This window comes from Vespula vulgaris, chromosome 1, assembly GCF_905475345.1.
Source record: "Vespula vulgaris chromosome 1, iyVesVulg1.1, whole genome shotgun sequence".
NCBI lineage: Eukaryota > Metazoa > Arthropoda > Insecta > Hymenoptera > Vespidae > Vespula > Vespula vulgaris.
Window position 1 is genome coordinate 9,045,900 of NC_066586.1, and position 24,046 is coordinate 9,069,945.

Sequence of the window (24,046 nt, forward strand, 5' to 3'; positions counted from 1 at the left end):
ACGCACGTACCTATTAAAGAAGGTATCTTATACCTTTCGGAGGGAATTTTGTTGTGGTTTCACGATCGTGAAAATGTTCTTTTATAATAATACATATAGTGTTTTGTTTTAATTAAACCTGATGAAATGTAGATTAGTTTGTTTTCTTTCGTGAAAATAACGAGTCGATTCGTCATTCTACGACCATTTTCATACATGAGTTTGAGTTTCATTAAAGTTTAATGAACTTTACCGTGAAATAGTTGTCATCCGAACAAAGAGATCGAAGTGCAGCCGTTGGAAGGATGTTAATTCATGGCCGTTTATGCGCATAATAAGCGTTATAATGTTTTCATATAACGTAATAAAATATACGTCGTCGGTCCCGAGAATACTAGGGAAACTTTCAGGTTATCGACTTTTGTTATTGTCAGACGTTTCCAACATAAAATAAAGAGAGAGAGAGAGAGAGAGAGAGAGAGAGAGAGAGAGAGAAAACTCGTGATAAAGTAGATACATCGAAGCCTGTATTATTCCAACTCGGTCGATATACCTCTTTACCATTTCGATCGGGTACACATTAGGAAGTTGTTCAATACGACAACGTTACCTTCGATACCGGAAAGCGTTCAGGCGACATCGACGTGCTCTCGAGTCTTCTTCTACCTTTATTTCTACCTCTATTTCTACCTGTATTTCTACTACTACCTCTTCTTCCTCTTCTTCTTCTTCTTCACCATTCTCTTCCTGTTCAGAAGTTAAATTCCAATACTCGTAATACCCACATCTCGTAAAGCTTTGTTCATTACGAGGCAAAAGAATTTGGAAAAGAACTACTCATTCGTGTAATCGAAGGGAACATTTTTTCGTTCTTTCCAAACCCTCAGACTCTAAAGAATGAGCATAAGTCTAAAGCATTAGAGTAGTCGATGTTTCTAAAATGGCAAGGAAATAGCTTTCGAACTCTCGATCTTGTGCTGCTAACTCCGACGAAGAGCTAACGAACGAGCGCGGTCTTTCTGTGAGTCTCAAAGGAAAACTATCGCTTATTCATCCACGATAAAGCGTGGTAATACCGAGGGAATTATTGTTATTATCATTCCACGCGATACAAATCATCGACAATGTACAATTAGAAGATACCGATCGTTCGAGCGCGACTACGACGGCCACGACGACATCGATAGAGCTAAAGAGGAGTTCTAACATGAGATAATATTCCGTTTTGAGAGAACGAATATATCTATCTATCTCTCTTTTATATCTGTCATCTCTCTCTCTCTCTCTCTCTCTTTCCTCTCTTTTCATTCTCGTTTTTTCAACGTCGACACTTTCTCGGCGTTACGTTCACTCCGTTCGTCGATTTCTCGATCGAAGCAATACATAGAGACATATGTAAGTACTTACGGCCGACGTCGTTTCAGCATGAGCGGAATCGCATCAATTAGATCGTGTTATGCTAATTCCAAACTTGCGCGGTCTCACTACCTTCCTTAGAAGCAATCATCTCTTGTTGCACGCCGGATCGTAGGCGGCTGACAACTATAATCTGTTCGCTGGACGTAGGTTACGTAGCGAGGCAGGTGGCAGGTGCACGAACGTTCTCTATGGTAGGTGAATTCGTTTCCTTTACCTTCGTCGAACAAGACAACCAAGCCAGGAAATTGACATTTTTTTACGCTTCGGTGAAGTCCCGTGTCACATATCCGGGCTCCTTGACTTATAAAAATTATTTTTGACGATTTCGTTCTGATCGAAGGGATCTCGAGGATTTCGATTAGGTTTAATTCAATAAGAGGAAATACGAAATTTTTTCTAGATTTGTGATTGAATTAATCAAGATGTTAAAGCATTGACTTTTTTTTCTTTTATCAATCTGTTAATTGACTCATTTCTCGATTATCAATGAATATCTAAACAAACTAAAAAAATGATCGAAAAATAGACAATAATATGTTTATTCTTTTATCGTGAGCTTAATTAAATAAAAATGACATAATTTTTTCGATTCTTTGATTTTTTGAAATTAACGATTAAAAGAAGAAAAATCTTTGGTGTTAACTTTCCAATCGTGTTGGATCGATATTATTTCAAGAAGTTTAAGCACAGACAAATAGGCGAATCTCCGAAAGGTGGAATTCATGAATAAACGTTGGTGTCTTAAGGAAGGAGCATGAAGACAGACAGGCGGAGATAAGCGAGCGATTCCGCCGAGACAATGGAGAATTTTATTCTTTAGACGCGATAGAGGGAAATCTTTATAGTCATCGATCTTTTAGCCTTAGTTGGCATCACTGGCAAGCTATCGTATTGGAATCAATCGAAGGAACATTATTTGCGAACGTCAAGATGCATATCGAAGGCGGAGAGGGGTGAGCAAAAGTTCATGGTTACGCGCTTTTCCTCGCATTTTTTTCCTGATAACGTCCGCCTTCTACTTGTATAATTCTACTTGCATAATGCTAATAAAGATTGGTGATATGCGTATGTATTCGTGATAACTACACACACACACATGCGGGCACCACCGGCAAAGTTCGCGTGTCTCGACCAAGTAGATTTAACGTTTCTCGGAGTTATTAATAATATTCAACGTTAGGGGTAACCCGATCCACTTGCCCGCTTACTGGTGCCTGAATGCTTCGAACGACTAGTCGATATCGATACAGTGCGATACGATATCAATATGTCATCGATATCGATATTCATCGTTGATCCTCTCAAAAGTTTCGAATACTTTCCGACTTTTCTCTTTGCGTTGAAATAGGATACTAATCGCGAAGATTATTATTATTATTGAATTTTAGCCTTGCTAGATATCTATTTATTATTCCGTCTCCCATTTTTCTTCTTCTTTTTCCTTTTTTTGCAAATTGAAAGTAAATTGAAAAGACGATTGAATTTCTTTCTCCATGGTGACCCGCAAAAATATCTCGCATATTCCCGTACGATTTCTAGAGTACAATTGTACTTTGCGTACTCATTTGACCGTATTTTAAACATCTCTAAATCTTTCTCGATTTATGTAGAAACGTACGTACGATCGGTATGTCAATATTGTATCGATAAGATTTAAATTCATTTTTCGTGCGTAGAACAAGACGAAAATAGATTCCTTTTTAAACAGGATAATTCGATGAAATCGTCGTACAGGATGTAGTCAAACATATGGAGATCACTGTACTTTCACTATAATAATTATAATAAATTAATTAGTAATAAGAATTATTAGAGCATAACTTGAAAACAAAATCAAATGGCTAGATGAATATTTATATGTTAACGTCTCTATTGCTTTCGCAATCTTAATGCACGATTTAAGTGAATCTAATGCAATGTGTGAATACTTAAGTGAATCCTATAATTATACAAAAAAAAAAAAAAAAAATAAGAAGAAAAATAATGAAAATAATATTAAGGAGAATCGTAGAGAAAGAGAGAGTTCAATCGATCTGTTTAGACCGGTGGAGTTCAAACCGAACCCGCCTACTTGAACCGGTAACAGGTTCCACGCCCTGTCCTATAATGTGGCGGCAATATTTAAACATTCACGCTCACCGGTTCGGCCTGCTTCCGTAGGTAGTCGCATGTGTGCACACACGTTTGTCTCTCTCTCCTCTTTCTCTCTATCTCTTTTTCTGTTTTTTTCTCTTTTCTTGTCGAAGGTGTGCACGTGGACTTCACGGAGTGGCGTAGATAGGCTTCCTCATGTTTAAATCCATACGGGAGAGGTAAGTATAGGCAGATAGAGTAGAACGTAACCTGCCGAAGGGTATAGGCCGACATGTGCAGGTGCCTTTAAGGTTCTGCATGGCAATGCATAAAATTTAGCAGCGAACACCCCCGAAGCTGAAAAGGCACTTTGTTCTGGAACCCTTCCAGGACAAGCGACACACCTTCCAGGCTTCCGTATAGTCTGACGACGTCCGATCGACGAAGATAGACGGAGAGAAAGAGAAAGAGAAGAGTTAGTCATCTCTTTCTATCTTTCTCCCTTAAACGAGAATGCATTTTTCTCAAGCTAATTTCGAGCCCGGCTCGTTATACACAGGCTTTTACCGAAGCTGTCGTAAACGACCGGACATCGCATTAACGGTGCCAATGATCGATGTTTCGTAAATCTTTGGTCGTTAAAAAGTTCTCGCGATTAATCGATTTTCATAGTTTAACACTTATTCGTCGTTCATCTCTTCGTTCTTAGGTATATTATTACATTACGTTGAAGAGTAATTGAGATAAAATTCATGATTCGTCGTTGGACAAAATGTTCGCGTTCTTAAACTCTCTCTCCCCCTCTATCTTTATTTCTAAACAAGAGTCAGTGGTAATATTTCGTTGGTCGTTTTGACAAGACATACGATTTATAAGTCATATTACTTGGGAGAGAATCTATGAGTCATATTCAGATGTACGCGTCTCTACAGAACATCATTGCCAGCGTCCCTCTCTTTCTCTCTCTCTTTGGAAGTAGGACAGCAAAAGGTTAACGGTTGTATCCGCGTGCGTAAGTTCGAACATCGATACAAGAATCGACGATGGGGCCTCTACGATCAAGAGAGACAATGCCTGGCAGTTCAAGGCTAATCTCTTCTCCTTGGAAGAAAGAATACGTAAGTAAGTAAGTACTGTGTATGTACGAAACAAAAGTGAGATGAACTCCAATCGCCTTCGTCTCGAGGAGTACAATGGGCTAATAATAATGAGAAGTCGAAAAGGTGAAATCGTAATGCTCGAACGTCTTGTTTCTTTCTTCTTGATCGTCATTAGAAAGTGGCCAAGGTGTGTTCCCTTCATAAAAGGATAGGAAAATCATTTCATAAATATCTTTATCGTCCGATACGTCGTGATAGATTTCAGTCGTTAGGACCACTTAATTGCATCCACGGTCTTTTACTGTTAACAGGTAATTGTCCGTCGAGATTATTCTAACTTCGTGACGATAATTGTTTTAGTATGATTTCGTTATTAATTATTCAGTTATCCATTTCATTTCTACGATTATACTTAATTGTCACGAATAAACAAGCAACAAATGAATTTCTAATGTTTATCGCACGGTGAATATATCGAGTGTCTTGTAGAAAACATTTATGGTCTTTATATGAATTCCACGAGATATAAATATCTTTCTCTCGTAAAAGTTGCCGTTACCGAATGCTTTGCCGTTTTCAAGTATTCACACAGGTACGTCGACTCGTACATACATGAAAAAAGACGGGCAAACTGCGTTTTGACAAAGATGGAGTGCATATAAATGAGTGCAATAAAACGTTTAACCGCGGTACCGAGTCTACGGCTAGTCATCGTCCAATGGAAAAGAAGCAAAGAGAGAGAGAGAGAGAGAGAGAGAGCGCGCAAGAACCTTTATGACACGGCTAGCCTACGTTTATTATCTTCTATGGATGGCGTTTGTCGACGATAAGCGAGCTTATGTTTTTAGACGATGGAGATCGGCCATTGCGGTTGCCGAATGAAACGTAGAAAGGTTGGCGATTTCCTTCGTTAAATTTGTTAAGAAACATCGATCGGATAAGCAGCAGGTAGTAAATGGATCCAGTAAGTTACGTTCTTAATAATAACATAAATAGGAAAATCTAATGAAGCAGAAGACGACGAAGACGAAGAAGATGGAGAAGAAGAAGAAGAAGAAACGGAAGAGAGTGTTACGTTATTTCGCTATATAGTTTTAACGCGAATTTATTTTATATCGCGTTACGCTTCGTTATATTCGCTTCACGATGCGACTATTAGCATCGAGAACACGCGATTCTCCTTTAGGAGAAAGGAACGATCTCTTTTCTTCTATTTCTCTATCTCTATCTCTATCTCTTTTTCTTTTTAGACGAGCCTCCTCGGCCTTCCTTTTTACGTCGATGCAACTCTAAGACGTTATCGAAAGTCCGCGCGTATTTAATAGCAGCTCCTAATAAAATCTCCGCAAGAAATCGAACGATCGTATCGCGGCACTCTTCTTCTTCTTGTTACCGAGCTACAAGTCGGCTCGCAGGGGTTATTTGTAAGTATCATCGGTGCCGATGGTGGCGGCGTTGAGCGCTGGCCAACAGAGCGAGAACTTACGTTCCTTGTCGATTTATTCGCAATTGGCGAACTTCTCTTTCGCGCTCTCTCTCTCCCTCTTTATCTTCCTTTCTCATTTGTACTAACAAGTAAAAAGTATTTACTTGCCGCCGAGCGAGAAGTAGGGAATATTGTGGCGCAAACGTTTTACGCGAATCGACGTGAGGCACAACGCGAACCAGACAAGGAACCTAATTTACATCGTTATCGGGGTCGTCGAGAAACGAGTCAATTTGTCCGTAGAAAAGACGAACGCTTAAAGTTCGAGCATAGGAATGAAACGTAGCCGGGTAGAATAAAAACGATAATCTGATCTACGACATCTTCGAATTCTTTACGCGTTCTCGTACTTTAATAAATCCGAAATATGCAAATTATTGAATAAGCTGGCTAGCAAAGAAACGCTTAGCTTCGACGTTTTAAACCTTTGGCTACTGCGCGCGCGCTCCCGTTTGGAGATAAAGCAAAGAGAGAGAGAGAGAGAGAGAGAGAGAGAGAGAGAGAGAGAGAGAGAGAGAGAGAGAGAGAGTAATAATATATTGTGCTGGGATAAAACGGCTGTTACACGGATAAATTTGCCCTCCTTTGGCTTGCCGTTTATTGAGTTCCTGTTGTATTTGCACGTAAAAGAGAGGGAGAAAGAGAAAGAGAGAGAGAGAGAGAGAGAGAGAGAGAGAGAGAGAGAGAGAGAGAGAGAGAGAGAGGGAGAAAGAGAGAGAGAGAGAGAAGCCGCTTGCTTCCTACGTGCTTTGGCTATGTTTATACGTTTTGCGGCGCGTACCGCGCGAATGGGATTTAATCCAGATCTTTATTGCCTACCTCAAAGCCCGGCTGTGGCGGGAAAAAGGAGTGCACAGTGTACGAGCACCGAGAAGACGACGGAGGACGTCGTTAAGATCCGAGTAGCGTCTCCTTTGTCCTCTCGAAGCTTCCTTCCTCTTCTGTGGAGTAGGTGTATTCTCTCTCTCTTTCTCTCTTTTTCTCTTTCTTTCTCGGTAGAACACGCTTTATTTACTGCCTTTTGCGCGAAAAGTAGGATTTGTCGAAATTTACAGGGGTAAAATTTGTTTTTTGAATATTCCGATATATGCGTTACCTATGTTATATATGTCTATGTATGTTAGTTTTATATACATAGGCATATAGATTTTTGCGCGTATGTATAAATATATATATATATATATATATATATATATATATATATGTATATGTATATATGTGTATACAAATTATATCTATACACTCTACTATATGAGGACGCATTATGTACTCCGTGCATAAGCAGAACATCCTATGGAATCCGTGTAAATATGGCCGAAGTTATCGACGCAGGTTGGTATCTCTAAATTATAATGTCTGTACAAAGAGAGAGAGAGAGAGAGAGAGAGAGAGAGAGAGTCTTTTATTCGCGAGAACGTAACTTTCTCTTTACCTTTTGCCTCGATAAATTCTCGCGGACGTATCGCGCGACAGTATCTCGGATTACGCACGTGGTTGTGCACTGTGATTTTATTCTGTTTTTTTTTGGATCTTTCGAAAGAATGATTTCAGCGAGGCCACGAAGTTGTCGGTGCTTTGTACTATGTTCTACGAAGGGTTAATATAGTAATTATTCGGATAGTTTTCTACCTTTTTCTTCTCTCTTTTTCTTTCTCTTTCTTTCTTTCGCTCATTTATTCATTTACTCTTCGTGGCGTTCTCACGTGCTACCTACGCATCTTCGAGTTCGCGTAAAAATTCGTCGTCATCTAATGTACTTACGGCCCGCGTGAAATCACGTTTACGAGCATAGCAATTTTGATAATCGTTTGGCAATCTTCGCGTTGGCACCGTCTCAAGATCTTGCTCGGAGGATAATTTGCGTGGGGCTTCATAAGAATTGTTTAACAATATTGTCCGTCTATGCGTTTATCTTAGAATTTCTCTCGAGTCTCGTCTTCTTACTTGTATCTACACGATCATTCATACTTCTCCCGAAACGTCGTTTGAAGTTATCCCGCGAATGCTCTCGCAAGTATTTACTTGATTCCCGTTATAGAAGGATTCGAAATATCGCGTGGGTGTGAGCGCTTAGTAGGAACAGACAACGATTTTTTCGTCAATGACTTTGAGGAGAGTGATGTTGATGTGGCACAGTTTATCTAGTTGCGTAATGATTTCGAATAACTTTGCCATATAACGGTATAACTGAATTAATTTGAAATTAGAAATATCAAAGATTTATTAAATTAAAAATGATTAAATATAACTTAGTCAAGTATTAATAATTAAATTAATTAATAATTAATAATAACTTTCAAGAACAATAAATTTTACGATTTTGTAATTCTTTTTCGTGCTTTTAACGATGTCTTTTCGTAATAATGAATAACAAGCTGTTCTGTGAGTAAATTGTTAGAACAGAGTAAACTTTGAAATTTCTAGAGTATTTGAAATTGCATTCCGGAAATCACGAGTGCAAACGAACGGCAGCAAGCACGGTTTATCATTCACGGGTAAAATTTTAACGGCTACCTTCCGAAAGCCCAAACAATATATCAAAAACCGCTGCACGCACGGACATCGTGCATACCTATCATTATCTAAGACGCCACAAGTGATTTATAACTGGCCTTTAGACTACCGCGAATCGTGGTTAAATTTTCTTAGTATAAAATTAGTACCCTCGGACTAAAACCTTGCGACACTCTCTCGTGCGAATAAACATTTATGATCTTGCGGGTCGATCTTTGCCCTCCCACTCTGGACCATCGCGCGAGCGTTATAAAAATGTCGTAAAATGTATGAACCGTAGAATTATGCGGTTTCTGCGTATGTGTTTCACGTACGTATGTATTATAAGTATTATAATATACGTAGGTATGCACGTTTGCTTTTTCTTTCTTTTTTCTTATGTGTTACGATTTCTCAAACAAAAAATGATTCACCTAAATTGATTTATAAGTACGACGTTCTTTTATGGACGCAAAATGATAAGGATCTAAATTTTAAGGAGGCAATCTCTTAAAATTTCATCGTAACGAGTTCGAACTGTCACTGAATTCCAATTTTATAAAGTTGAAAATATTAGTTGTAAACAGCATTTATTCGTGTTCGGACGATCAAGAAACTATAAATGCTATCTGCACACGTGTTTATTCAGTTTGGTAGTTGAGATCTTACATCATGTCCGGCCGAACGCGTTTTGTAGAGAAAATTTTTTAATCTTATTTTTTCTATACGAATAAAACGATAAAAGCGGAACGCGCCTGAATGTTTGGATAAAGCAGAATGAAGTTGTTGAAAAAAAATACGCAGGCGCGTATATATCTTTGATCTTCAATTTACTTGTGTCCAATATGCGATCGATCAATCTCGATGATTATTTATCTAAAAGCAATCGTTCGTCAATTTTCTTTCTGATCGTTAGTTAATTGAGATTTAGCTCTCCACAAGCTTAATTACTTTTGTGTTTTGTAGTTAGCTCCGCGGAAATGTATATTTCGCTCATATTTTGCTAATTACACATCAGTCACAGATATATCTAATTTTATTTAATATCGTTGTGCGATATAAATGATCGCGTCTATAAAGTATAAAACAAGCTTGTCTTAGCAACTTTACTCTCATCATTAATGAATGTCGTAAGAAATGAGGTAGGAAGAAAATTAGGGAAATAAAACGACTTCCTATGCGGATCGCCGATAGTATGTAGCAATTAATCGATCAGCAAACAAAAGGATAACTTCACGCAAAGATCAAGACTTACTCGAGAAGATCGACTCGCGATCCGTGGGAGAGTCGAAGAATGAAAATTGAAAAGGTAGTATTTAGTATGTAGGTATATGGATATTACGTAGGTATAGGTATATGTATATCGATGACTTTGTGAAAGGCGATTTAACCTCACCTTTTGATCGTTTGTACATATTACTTCGAATCCAGGAGATGACCTATGCGTATTAAAACTATCACTTCGGGATTCGTTTAACTATGAAATCTGAAGTTTATCGTCTCTCATTTTTCCTTGATCGAGCTAAGATAAAATCGTCGATCGCCTGGAAAAGCAAGGGATATCGATAACGATCGCTGCGAATTATTCACGAAAAGGATAGAAAAGTAATCATGTAAAAAGTAATCAATTCGTGAAACTAATCATAGACGTTTTGTTAAATTTACGTGACATATCGACGGTATTCTTATGATTATATAGATTGTTTGAGCCAGAATCTACAATCACGATCGTTAACAACGATGGAATCGGCAACATCAAAGCAACCTTTCTTTTCTATGTTAAAGGTGAAGTATCTATATATCCTACGTATGTCAAATAACGTATCGTCACGTATCGAAGCTTGGTTTTTCCTCGAACCCAAACAATTTGACGATCTCGTAATCGGAGCTTAGAAAAGAGTCTTACGACGGCGGTTCTGCCTACGCAAATACGATAGCTGGTTGGTCACTATAGGCGTACCGGTGCAAGCCACCGTCCGTCCCCGTTTTCGAGCTGGACGCTTTCGTTCCTTGAAAATGTATCGTAAAGTCGAACGGTACTAGAGAGAGAGAGAGAGAGAGAGAGAGAGAGAGAGAGAGAGAGAGAGAGAGAGAGAGAGAGAGAGAGAGAGAGAGAGAGAGAGAGAGAGAGAGAGAGAGAGAGAGAGGAAAAGAACACGTTGATGGAAAAAAAGACTCGCTTCTACGAGCCGGCAATTACATCGTATATAACTCTCTAACCTATTATTAGTCATTCTCGATTCCCAAAATCCACCGATCGCAACGGGGTCCAAAACATATCGAGAATTCGCTATAACGAAATTAGCACTTCCTGAAACTTTTTTTTAACGAATCGGTTGTCCCTCTACCATTCGCTTTTGAAAGTCAATCGTAAATAATGTACTTAAGCAAATAAGGCGTTGTTGAATAAGTAAGAAGAAGAAGGAGGAAGAATAATTTCCATGCAGAGAAATCTGCGTCTCTTTAAGAGGACCTCTACATTAGTAGCCTCGATTTGTTCCAGTCCTCAATCTATCCACCTGATTTGTTGCCGCGCGTCAGCTTCGCTGAGAGTTCTCCTACAGAAAGACATTGGAACAGGTATGAGAGTGGCATGCGTAGGCGGACACTCGGACACCGACAAGTCGAGCTCTGTTCAGCTATTTCTCTCTTACCACGTGAGAATTTCCTTTTCTATAGCTGCGAAAGGACAAACAATTCGTGCGGCGTTCCTTCGAGTCGAAGGACTGTTTCGAGAATAACTCGATCCGAAGGGCGATACCGTTATCTCGAGATCTTCACTATGGTTTCCAATTTTTATCGAACGAAAAGAACTACGTTCCCGGAGTATCCTCGAGGACTTACATCGTCACGTTCGTCTTGCAGCTCATCGTCGGCGCTATCCTCGAGGACGAAGGCCACGTCGTTGTTGTTCCTCGTTAGAGAAGGTAGCTTTCTCGGTGTGAGTTCTTCGCCGTCCGTGTCTCTCTTACGCTTGCCATCCCTTTGATCAGCCAGCGTGTTCGCCTCGTGCTCTTCCAACATGTCGGTCACCATCAGTTCCGACTCGACGCTCGTCGGAGATACGACTTCGTCGAGCGGTGACATTGTCGTCTTGTCGGCTTCGTTGCCCTCGAGAATAGACATGATGAGGCAACCGTTTCCTTCCTTTCTACCAGCGAAAAGGAGGTCTTATTCCTTTATCGTAGAAAAAGAATGTCTTATGCCGACATCGTGAAAATCATAGTAGCAGATAACTAGTTATTCACTCCATCAACGAAGCCGACGACATTTCATTCGCATTTGCAGGCATTAAACTCTCCGACGGCAAGCGTGAATACGCGATTGCGAGACTTTACGTCTGGCTCTTTTTCTCTCTCTTTCTCTCTCTTTTTCTTTTGGTACAAATCTTTCCTCCAGGCATCGAACTCACCGGGCAACGACGTTTAACTTGCTTTCGCTTTCTTTCGAATCATTCGTGCCATTGGCGGTACACCCCTGAGAATCCTACGATACGAACAGGTGTCCGAGCAAGTCACGTGGCAACCTCGTACTTACATATTTCTTGCCTCGTAGCTTCGCTCGTCTATCGCGGTATAGTTACTCGAGTTACGTTTCAGTCGACGATGGCCACTCAGGTCGTTCTCTTCACGGTTCGATTTCACTTAAGAATCGAAGCGTTGCCGATAAGCACTGTTTCCACCTCGCGGAGACTTTGTCATCATTTCGTCATCATTTCGTCGATCACGTTTTCCGGTTTCTTTTATCGAGCCAAGCGTCGTCGATTTTTGCGACGTTTCTGCGAAATTCACAAAAAATTAAGTTTCTCGTCGACATGCCTTGTAGCAAGAGGAACTTCGTCCGATTCTTCTTTCGGCGTTTAGTCCGCTCGAAGTTCAAGGTAAATGATTCACGTGGATCGTTATGAAGCTCGTTGGAGTGCCTCCGGCGTGTCGGTCGTTATGTAATTGCTTAGATGAATTACACTGGTGCGAAGAAGAGGAAGAACGAAGCTGATGAGAAACGGCAAGAGTAGCAGCAGCAGCAACAGCAGCAGCAGCAGCAGCAGCAGCAGCAACAACAACAATAACAATAACAACAAAGACGACGACGACGAGGACGACGACAACGACGACGACGACAACGACGAACGTGGATGAGAATCACTTCAAGAGGAGAAAATCGATACGAAAATCGATCGACTCGAACGGACGTTGACGTACGCGAAGGAGTGTAATCACGTGGTCGCGTTCCGGCTGTCACGCGATGGAGGAGAAAGAGAGAGGAAGAAGAGAGAAGAGGAAGGAGATTTTGCCCAGGGGTGTTTCGAAGGAATCAGAGTTCGAGTCGGATGAATGCACAGGTGGGTGTCACGAAGAAGAAGAAAAAGAAAAAGAAGAAGAAAGTGGTGGAGGAAAGGGAGGAGGAGAAGGAGGAGAGGAGGGGAAAGGAGGGCGAGTTTCGGAAAAGTCTACCGGGAAAGTCCTGCGTTGGCACACGCACGTAGCGAGTAGAGCGAGACGCGCGCGTATTGGTCGAAGGTCGGCGAGAAGCGATCGGGCGACACCGCGTTGGCGCGCGCGCCTCTCGAGAATGGCCTAGAGGCGAAAAGAGGAAAGGATCTCCTCGAGTGGCGCCGCCCGCGGCAGGAGGGGGCAATCTCTCTGTCTCTCTTTCTCTCCCCCTCACCACAGCATCGTGCGTACAGCAAGTGTTGTTGGATATGCTGGTTTACCACCACCACCACCATCACCATCGGCTGTCCACCACTACCAACGTCATTGCGGTCTCATAGTGATATCACCAACACCGTCAAAGACACCAGCTGTCTTCTTCCTCCTTCCTTATTTCTCCCCCCTCTCCCCCCCCCGTCTCTCTCGATGTATTCCATCTCTGTCCCACCTCTACTCTTTCCATAATTTCCCCTCTCCTTCCTCCTCGATGCTATCCAACGTACACGGTGTCTCTGTTGGTCGGTCCCCGACTGGACCGGTCATTCTCTCTTCGTCTTGCTTCCTCCTTCGCAGAGTCTCCTCTTTCTCTTTTCTATATCTCTATGCGATACCTGCACCCAACGGAAGAGTCGGCCACCTCGAAAGCACCCTTTTATTTCGACTTGCGTTTTCATCCTTCCTTCTCCTCTTCCTACTCTTTCGTTTCATTTCTCTTCTTAGTCTGTAACTTCCATCGGTACTGAGATTTCTTCTTTTTTTGTCAGATTTCGATTTATCGATTGTTTTAAGCTCGTCTTGTGTGATCTTCGTATGTAAAAATCGATCTTTCATTGTTTTTATGACGATATAAAAGATTCTAGCTAGAATTCGTATGATTTTGAAGAAATCTTTTTCTATCATCTCGATACAAGTCCAAGAGGACTTTCTCCGGCTCTCTTTCTCCTGCAATAACTCGTGGCAGGCACACGGATGAGCGGCGCGCCTACGCATGGGAACAGGTATCGACGAGTCGCCGCTCGAGTTCGTTCCTTCCTTTTCTCTCGGTTCTCTTGCGTGCGCCGTTTCGTTGGCAACACAACGTACGACGTGTCGCTTCTCTCGCGCACTGCGCAACGATCCGATCTAATACTAGATCTCTTTCGGAGACCGGTCTCTCGTTACCTTCGTTTTCCGCGCCTGTTCTCCCAATTAGTCTCTGCGTCCTCTGTAAGTACGCGCTCGCGCCCCGATGGGCTACCAGCGAGTGCACTCAAGGGTCATTGGCGTAACTTCATTTTTCTCTATATCACAGATTAATCGATCGTACTATTTCTGCTTCGAACGATAATTTCCATCGTTATTAAAATTGCCGATGAAGTTTACGTTGCAATTTCGGATTAAGAAATTTTATTATAAAATTCATTTCGTTCTAACGTTCATATTCCAATATTCTTATCGATGACTTTTTTTCCGTGCTCTATTTCCCATTTGCTTTCCCCAATGGATAGATCGGTCCTACGCCATTGAACGACTAGCATACTGGGTCGCGTGGCTTCTACGCGCGTCTAAAAAGGAGCCGAGATTTCTTGTCGGGTTATCCGCTTGCGCCGATCCTTTAAGAAACTCTAGAATTTGCCGGCGTATTCGGAAGCGATACGACGGTAGATCGATATAGATAAGCGCGATCGCTTGTAACTTTCCTGTACTCTGTGGTTAGGTATTAATAAAAATATCTCAATTTCGAAATTCCACATTGGTTGGCGCAGTTGCCGTGCGTCGTTGAAATACTATCGATAAAGTCGTTAGATTTGCGGCTCGTCTAAATACCGAAACGATGACGAAGGTTACGAACACTGATTACTTTTTTCTCGTTTCTTCCGTCCCTCTCTCTCTCTCTCTCTGTTTTTCTTCTCTCTATACTCTATTCGAATGCGAACGTAACGAAGCGAGACATCGTCTCTGCATGATTAGGTTGTCGCTGACACGGCGGCTTCGATAAGGGACTATCCGATCTAGTATACTTACGGCCGAGGACATTCCTCCATACGTTAACCCAAATATAAGCAAGAACGAAGGCGTAATGAGTCGTTCATTAAGAAAGAATGTATCTCTCTTCTATGGCAATCGGGTGAGTATATATAATTTAAACAGCAATAAACGAACGAGACGTTACGTGTACTTAACTTTACGCGATCTAAAGGAGAAAAAAAAAGTAATACTGACGGAGTTTGAGTTAAAAACTTTTCGTGTCCCTTTGCCGATTGAAGAAATGATTTCTTCGATATATATCATCTTTTTTTCTTTAAATGTCTTCGTCCGTTGTTGTTATCGTCCGAGGAATTCGTTTCTTATATTAATTAGAAAAATATGTCGATCGCGAGGACAATTAGCTAGTCTAGAGCGTTTTGTCTGTTGAATAAAAATATTCGGGTCATGTGAACCGGCAACTGGCAACAGTGGACCTTGGATCGGTGGCTTCCGAGGCAGAGGCTGCTCCCTTCGGCATACCAAGACAGATCACCTCTTTTTTCCCCTCCTTTCCTCCCTCGGTTTTACGCGCACCTGTCCAGCCAGGATGGACGGTATTCTGATCGCTCTACTCCCTGCGTGTGGCTCGGCTTCTCTATCCTTCTTTTTCTTCTTTCTTTCTTTCCTTATTTCTTTTTGAATTCGTTATATAGATACGCTTCTAGAAACCGCAAGTGCGTCTAACAAAATGCATCAACGTCGTATATTACTCGGACGTTTTCTCTTGTCATCAAGAGTCGACAATTAAAATTAAATATCAGATTCGATCCGCACGCTCTTATGCCTGTGAGACACAGGTTAGAAGAAAATTCTACGTGGTATCGACTGATCGGAGTTTCGTTAAACAAACAAGATGCACGAAGGAAGTGCGGTGATACGCTTTCATCTTGTACGCGATTCAGATAGATATAACGTCGTTAATGAAAGAAGAGATATACGATTTCAACTCGTGTCAGAGAAGCAGAGAGAGAGAGAGAGAGAGAGAGAGAGAGAGAGAGAGAGAGAGAGAGAGAGAGAGAGAGAGAGAAGGATAGGAAGTCGGATGATAAGTTTTTCATTCGTTGTAAGAGGTCCTTTCGATAATGGAAGAAAGTTCGAAGAGTGATCGTATCGAAAGAAAGTACGAAACGTCGTCGTCATCCTTCTCACCTTCCAGCTTCTCTTTTGACGTTCCCGGGAGAAATCTTTAAACATATTTTCACGTCTCTCGCGAAGGGCGGAGGTTCGAGGACGAAGGAAGAAGAGGAGGGGAAGTTGCGGCGTCTCTGCCGGATGCAGATAGCGACGTCCGCGTCATACAATATGTGGCCACGTATGGGTGCCTACACAATATCCCCTTGATGGTAAAGGCCATCCAAACTGTACGATAGGACGTTGTATTCGCTTATATAATATATTGCTCTACAGATGGTCCCTTCTCGTCTCCGCTTCGGAATCGCGTTCGCTCGTTCGAGTTTCGATCCCAATAGACATCCGAGACTTATCTTAGACCTCTCGATTTTTTCCCCCTAAAGAAGAGCACGTTCTCGTTGATTCCGGGCTGAAAGGCATATTTAGCGTGTCGCGGTTGTATATCGACTGAATGCAATCTCGTGAAAGCGATGATTCTCACGGATTTCTTTTTCTTTTTCTTTTTGGTGCATCTTTGAAAGGTCGACGATAGAAAATCGATCGGAGATGTTCTAATTTCGAAAGTACAATGATGATTTTATCAATTTCCCTTAATAATACATAATGGGAAATTTTTAAGATATTTATTTCTCTGATGAATAAATTCCTTTGACTGTTTCCTGTTAAAAATAATAAGATGAAGAATCGTGAATTCTAGAAATTGTGAAGAATAGAGAAAAGTATTTGCCACGTTGAAGTAAAGCTATCAAATGTTCGGATATTCGAAAAGTCACAAGAGCGGGGGAGAGAGATGACTTTTTTTTATTTGTAAAAACATCGACTGGTTCGATCGTAATCTTATGTAAAGATAGGCGTGAAGAAACGCGATCAAAGGGGAGGAATGTGGATCGATAAATCGAAGGAACGGGCGTGAGAGTTGAAAACGGTGCGGATGTTACGTTGCGGAGCGCGTGTCGCCGCAACGATCGCTGCCAATGCTCTGCCTTCTCTGGTCTCGTCGTTACGATCGCAATCACGATCGCGCTGCCCCGACCATTCCCATTTTGCTTTTTTAACCGCTACTCTGACCAATGATAATGGTAGATAGGCGTGGCCTCTTCGAGATTTGTTATTACAATCACGTCTTGGGAGTGAGAGCATGAGCGCGATTAGGCGAAACCTGAGTTGTCTACGAATATCGTTTCCATTACATGTCCGCTGTTGTTTAAAATGATCGTCCAAAAATTATACCAATTAAGGCAAGTTTGTCAAGACCATGTTTTATACGATTATTCATTATAAAATAATATAAATTGTGAAAAAATAAACATTAATTACAAATGAAAGTATTAGTAAAAAGAATGTAACTACATCGGTTATACTTTTCTCAATTTCAAAAAATAAAGCATTGATGTGTTAAATGTAAGTTCAAACAATTATATCGATACTAAAGAATTATTTTAACTTTTTGCATACGTTAAGGAGAGTGTGATTAATCATGAGTGATGCATCCAAATAATTATATTAAAAAAAAAAAAGAAAAAGAAATGAGAAAGATCAAAATCGACTTGAAATCATTTCGAGCAACAAAATTCGCAATCGGCTCTTTGTACGATAAGAAAATATCTAGTACAGGAGATGTTACTCGATCGATGGTAAGAAGGGAAGAGTGTAGACAACACTCGGCCATTAGGACACGTAACATCCTTCGACGAAGGCTGCCTGCGGTTTTGCGATGAAGAGGTGGTTGCTTTGCAAGGTAGATGAATACCGCTTGAGCTCTCGAGAATTGCACGATGCGATATCGTGTTCGACTCGTAACGTATCCACGCTCCGTTCTCATTATTATAACTTACTCTCTTTGCATTTCAATGTAATCGCGTTTCGTTTCTTGATTCTCTTTCTCTCTCCTTTTCTTCAATCTCTTCTTCTCCTTTTTTCGACCTTACTCGATCGTGTATCACGTCGGAAAGTTTACCAGGCTGATGGATCATGAACTCAAGAAAGCTTTTGATGATTTGTCATGCGCGCGCGTGTGTGTGTGAGAGAGAGAGAAAGAAAGAGAGACAGAAAGACGATGAAGCCGTTATTCAAGAAAGCTTGCTGATAAATGCAAAAGAAATCGCCTTTGGCAAATTTACTTTAGTCGAACATTCTTGAATTGAAAAGTAAGGAAGGAAGGAAGGAAGAAAGGAAGGAAGAAAGAAAAGAAGGAAATGCTGATCGATTCAACACAAAGAAAAGATAAAAATCAAGTTTTACACTCTGATTCTCTTAACGTCGAAAGCCTTCAAACAAGCAGGTACGTACGTAAGTATAGCAAGTTGGTTTCCTTTGCGTAACAGATTTCTGATATTATCTCCAATAGCTACGAGAAAATGATTCGATAGAGAGAATCTTTAGAATCTGAGCTTTGAGACATCTTACATATCTGATCGAAGATCACGAGGTATCGTTAAACATCAACGAGCGATATCCACGTGTATTATGGCCAATTATGATTCGATCCGGAGATAAAATTATGTATCTACGTGACACATGTATCAAGCTTAACGAATGTAGGAAGATGTGACTCGAGATGATTCCGTGCTCCTTGTTGCAAATGTTAATAATACGCGAAGAGAATATCGTTTGAGAGTGAAGAATGGAATAGAGTAAGAGATATAAAGAACAAAGTTAATGTCGTTATAGATGTATATAAGCGTGAGTATATATTTACTTACATGTATATATGGCAACATAAACGAGTTACCAACTCTTTTGAGTTACGCGACTAGAGTATCCGCGAGTAGCTGGAGAACGGAATAAAGATCGGACAAATATTAACGACGTGCAATGAATGTGCCTCGTGTCCGGTTACGTGCTAATGTGATTTTACATGCCGAATGGCTTAACAGCAACAACTTTGTAGTATCCCGTTAGGCCGGTCGTACCACGTATTACGATCACGGTTTCGGCCGTTAAACAAAGTAAAAGAAAGGAGTGCATGCACATAAAGGAGCTCTCGTAACGACCACCGGGATATAATGGTTATAATCTAAAAGTAATAAGAATAATTTTGTTCGATGCGGTTAAAGCGGATGAGAAGCCGTGAAGGGGATGGTTGCGACATCGACGTCAGAGATCTTGAGAAACTATGATGAGCATCAAGAATACAAGATCGTATTCTGAATTAATATATACATACATATATATATATATATATATGTACATATGTATACATATATATGTATGTATGTATATATCTTCAGTTTCCATAGCATGTAAATTAATACTTAGTAATTATGACTTCTAGTTCTATTTTATAATGGAACATTTGTAAATAGAATCTGCATCTAGAGTAATTGGTAAGCTACAAATAATAAAGATTTTATTCAATGAAAAACGTCCTTTTACATTTGTACATCCTATCGATGATAAACGAATAATTACATTATAAAAAGAAAAATACTAAAACATATTTATGCAATGAATTATGATTTTCATAAATCACTTAACAAATAAATTTTTTAATATTTATTTATTTATTTTATTTCAAAAAGGAGATTTTCGAGTTGAAAGGAAAACTTGGACGAGAAGGATCTCGAAGATCGATCATTCGAAAGGCCGGCCTTCGCGTATAGTAGCAGGTATTTATATACATATACATACATAAGTTTATACGTATATACACATACGCTCTCGTATATATTCCTGGTGTTTACGACGGAATCCGGGAACGACGAAAGCCCGAGTGCGCACGAGTTTTTGTCAATATGCGTGGCGAAGCAGATATAGAAAAGAGCAAAAACCACGATGGGAAGTCGTTAGATGGAACTATTGCTCCTTGTGAATTTAAAATGTTAGGCTATTAATTGCTCTTTTAGCAATTGAGATCTCTACGAAATTCAGTTTCGGTAACGAATGGAGTTCAAAATTTCAAAAAAAGAGAAAACTGTATCTACATCGTTTTATGCTCTTTTTAAAAGAATGAAAAGAGAGAAAGAAAGAAAAAAAAACGAAATGAGAAAAAATAAAAACAAATATACCAATGAAAAAAGATGGTCTTATCAGTCTTCCCAAAATCTCAATGATCAATCCAAATTTCTGATCCCTAGTGTTCTTTTCGTCTTTCGAGCTTTCCTATTACAAGCTGAAGTACCGAAGAGGTCGGAAGAAATTTCCGTAGACGGTTCTGAACGCATTGCATCGTTTTCTACTCTCTCTCTCTCTCTCTCTCTCTCTCTCTCTCTCTCTCTCTCTCTCTCGTCCGTTTTTTTTCTCTTGTCCAGCTACTCATCCAGCCCTTCCTCTTCGAGCCAAGATTCCGCTCTGCTCGCGCTCGTTTGGTCCAGCCCAGCATCAGGTCAATGCCCTAGTGACCAACGCACCTTGTTCCTCCGGCTCGTCCGTTCATAAGCCGTACGTGTGATTGCCTTCGTCCGCTCACGTTCATGGGTATGCGTACGTGTGTAGATTGTATGTCTGTGTGTGTGCGTGTGCTTGTTGTACGTGCACGTGTACGTGTACGATGAGTCGATCCTGCGTAAAGTCTCTTGGAGAGCAGGCGAAACTTTTGCTCTTCCGATATTCCTTGATGAGTGTGCGCACTCACGAGCACACTCGCGCGCACTTACCTTCGTAAAAAGAGAAACACGCACGTTCACAAGCGCGTGCTCGATCTAGGGCAACGAAGCCCGCGTTGGAGAGTACGACTTTTTATCATCCGCTTATGCTAGCCGAGATCGAGCGAGATCCTTAGAGAAGAAGGAAAAAAAAGAGGAAAACGCCCCATCGGGACGTTAGGAAAAACTTAACTCTTACAAGTACGAAACGCGTATCCGTCAAATTGAAATCGTGACACTTTGAGATCATCGATATACGGAAAGAAGAAATCATTTTTCTTTTTGATTATTTGAATAAATATTCTTTAATTACGTAAATAAGAAGATATAAGCGATGCAATAGTTACACTGAAGTAATAAACAATGAGGCATATTTGAAGAAAATTCACCTTTCATCATTTGAACATCATTTCTAAAGAATCAACTTATATTCTGACTGGTAACAAATTAATTAACTAACCCTATATACTTGTAGTATATACATCCTATCAAGAACTTATCTCGATTCGAACGTCGTTAAAATTACAAAAGCGGATACGACGAGTAGCACGTAGACTGTTGTATGCATGTCTCTCTCTTTCTCTCTCTATCTATCTCTCTGTCTATGTACTATAATAAATATGTGTAAGATCTCAAGCTAGTGCACTTGTCTTCCGCTTGGGTGCAACGAGCGATGCAAGGAGCGTCCATATTATACGACGCGACTTGTTCCTTTTGTCAGCAGGGGATCCCAACAGGAACAGGATCGTGATCGAGAAACTCATATTCGCGAGGAAAGAAGAGGAAAAGAATAATAAGAAACGAAAGAGAAAGAACGTATCTCGATCGTATTGAATACAGGCACTCGTAAAACGAATGTATAAGGAATTATCTTAGCTATGAAAAGAAAAGCGATCCGCGCAAACGTAATCGCAAAACCGCAAGATCGCTCTCGGAAAAGGGCAATGGCGTAGATACTATATCGTTATCGAAGCCACGTATGCGGGGGCGTTTCTTGAGTTTAACGAGGCCGACGATCCGTCTCTTAATGCATTGGCGACGGCTACAATTTTATTCAAATATTTTTATGTGATGTATAATTATTATTACATGGAAGTGTCTATGTAATATGTAAATATCGAGTGTATCTGTATTGTATGTGTGTGTGTGTGTATATATATATATGTATATTATATAATTCATGTATAATGTACATCGGTAATTAAAAGTAATTAATAAAATGTGTGTGCGTCTGAAAAGGATATTTTTCGTTTCCTATCACCTATCGTTAATAAATGAATGAAATATTAATAAAAAATATTTTAATGAGGTTGAATTTCCTATAAGTCTGATATAGCTGTAACAATCGAGTAACGATCGATAACGAAAGTTGATCGCTCTCGTCGCGAGCCATGATCGTTTCGCACAAGTACGATTACCGATTATTTATTTGTCCACATCAACGATAATTCTTTCTTCTCTCAATTTACGATTTTAAACGAAGGAACAGAGGAATGAAAGAAAAAGGCAAACTGGAAAGGATGGAAAAGACAGCCGCGTAAAATTGTCGGGGCAAATGATAATATAAACGTTAAAAAAGAATTCATATAAAAAGAAAGAGAGAGAATTGATTTCGAGATATTCGTAAAATAAATTTGCGAGAAGGGTCGAAGATGTCTACGCCATTGCAAAAAGGAACTAGACACAGGGTGGTCGAAGATTCCTCGTACATCAGACGATTCCGAGCGTTGCTCCGGCACGTAGATAATCTGCAGGTTTTACCGTGCATTATCCTACAACGTCGAAGGCGTCTCCTCCTCCTCTTCCTCTTCTCATGCAGCCAATGACACAGGACACGAGGGGGACGCGAATTACGTGCCGTTTCGTGTCCATGCGAATCCCCTTCCATTCAAGCTTTTAATTTCAACGGTATGCCGCTCCTTTTATTCCTTTTTTTTTCTAATTAGATTTTACTTTTTTTTATCAAAAGAATAAGATATATTTTTTATTTATCGCGGAACATCATCGTTCGTTAGATCAATTTTAATACTTTAATTTAATATGTTAATTTCCTTGTTTTCTTGTCGCCTATTTCTTGTTTTAATTTCTCTTTAATTTTCTTTATTCGAATCATTTCACATGATCAACGTTATAAAGTAATTTATATTTCTCCATTCTGTCATCGATTAATCGAATAAATTGAAAGACGTTCCGTTCGTTCCAAAGGTTCGTTTTTTTAACTAGGACGCTCACGATTCTAAGCTCGGATTATAAATGTTTTCCTCGTAGCCTCGTCCAAAGTTATTCCATCCAAGTTGATTGTGAAATTACTTTGTTGCCGATCGCACGGTCTTTCTTGACGAAGTTTACATTCGCATTTGTACGGCGATTATATGTGAGAGATCTCTCTCAATGAGCTTTTATCTCGCACTCTTTCTCTCTGCGTATAACTCGCTTTGCTAATAACGCAGTAGTCATTGAAATCGGATGTGGTATAGAGAATCGCGCGAGCGGATATGATTAATGCATGAGAGACATTTTTGAAGAGCGGAGTGAACTAGTAGACATGCCATACTTTCTAATCGGCTGACAACGTGAAATATTTGATTATACTCGTTCCTTTTTGAGATCATTGATCGACGACAGAGGTGACACGTAAAGGAGAATTCGTAAGAGAATTTCGATACAAGCGAACGACTTATCGCTAATTTATCTATCTATTCTCTCAGTCTTGTCGACTGTCCGATTTTTATTTCATTTATCGTTTGTTTGGGATCTGGTTGGGAAAAAAGACATTTTAAAATCAACGATGAAACGTTCGATCGACAAGAATTCTAACAGTTCCATCACGATGTTCGATGTATAATTATTATCGAAATGATCAAATAAGAGTGATAATGCTACGACAAATAATTATAAATGTCCTTTGTTCTTTTATAAAAACTTTATCAATGAAACTTCCAAGATTTTCATTGAACATATGTAATTGCAGCTTCTACGCAAAGATTAATATATGTAAGTACTAAAGCACGCGTTGGGTCACGAACGCGTTTCGCTGTGTAACGTCCATCGTATCTACGATGTTGGACATAATTACTTGGCAAGATTTAATCGATGTGCTTCGAGCTAATTAAAAATTCTTCAATGTGTCTGCCGCTGTCGATAAGAAGATTGTATCACTATAACAGTAAAAAATATCTTTGACCTCTATTCTTCGTTAGATATTAAAAAAAAATGGGTGGTTTAACAATTTATGCGTATATTTAAAATATAATGAGTGTAATTTATAAAAATAATAATAATGATAGTAATTTATAATAATAACAATAATAACAACAACAACAACAACAACAACAACAACAA

General features: G+C 40.0%; 1 protein-coding gene across 8 annotated transcripts in view; it reads right to left on the reverse strand.

The window, feature by feature from the left end:
- Positions 1–24,046, reverse strand: part of LOC127066936 (transcription factor AP-2-epsilon) — a 136,886-nt gene that overhangs the window by 45,302 nt on the left and 67,538 nt on the right. The window contains exon 1 of one of the 8 annotated variants that reach the window (XM_051001245.1): positions 11,395–13,386. The exons of 6 other annotated variants lie outside the window; for them this stretch is intronic. In XM_051001245.1, the coding sequence (XP_050857202.1) occupies positions 11,395–11,676 (282 nt within the window). In that variant the 5' untranslated portion in view covers positions 11,677–13,386. Of the gene's footprint in view, positions 1–11,394; positions 13,387–24,046 lie in introns of those variants that run through there. One more of the 8 variants, XM_051001253.1, reaches the window with a different exon arrangement.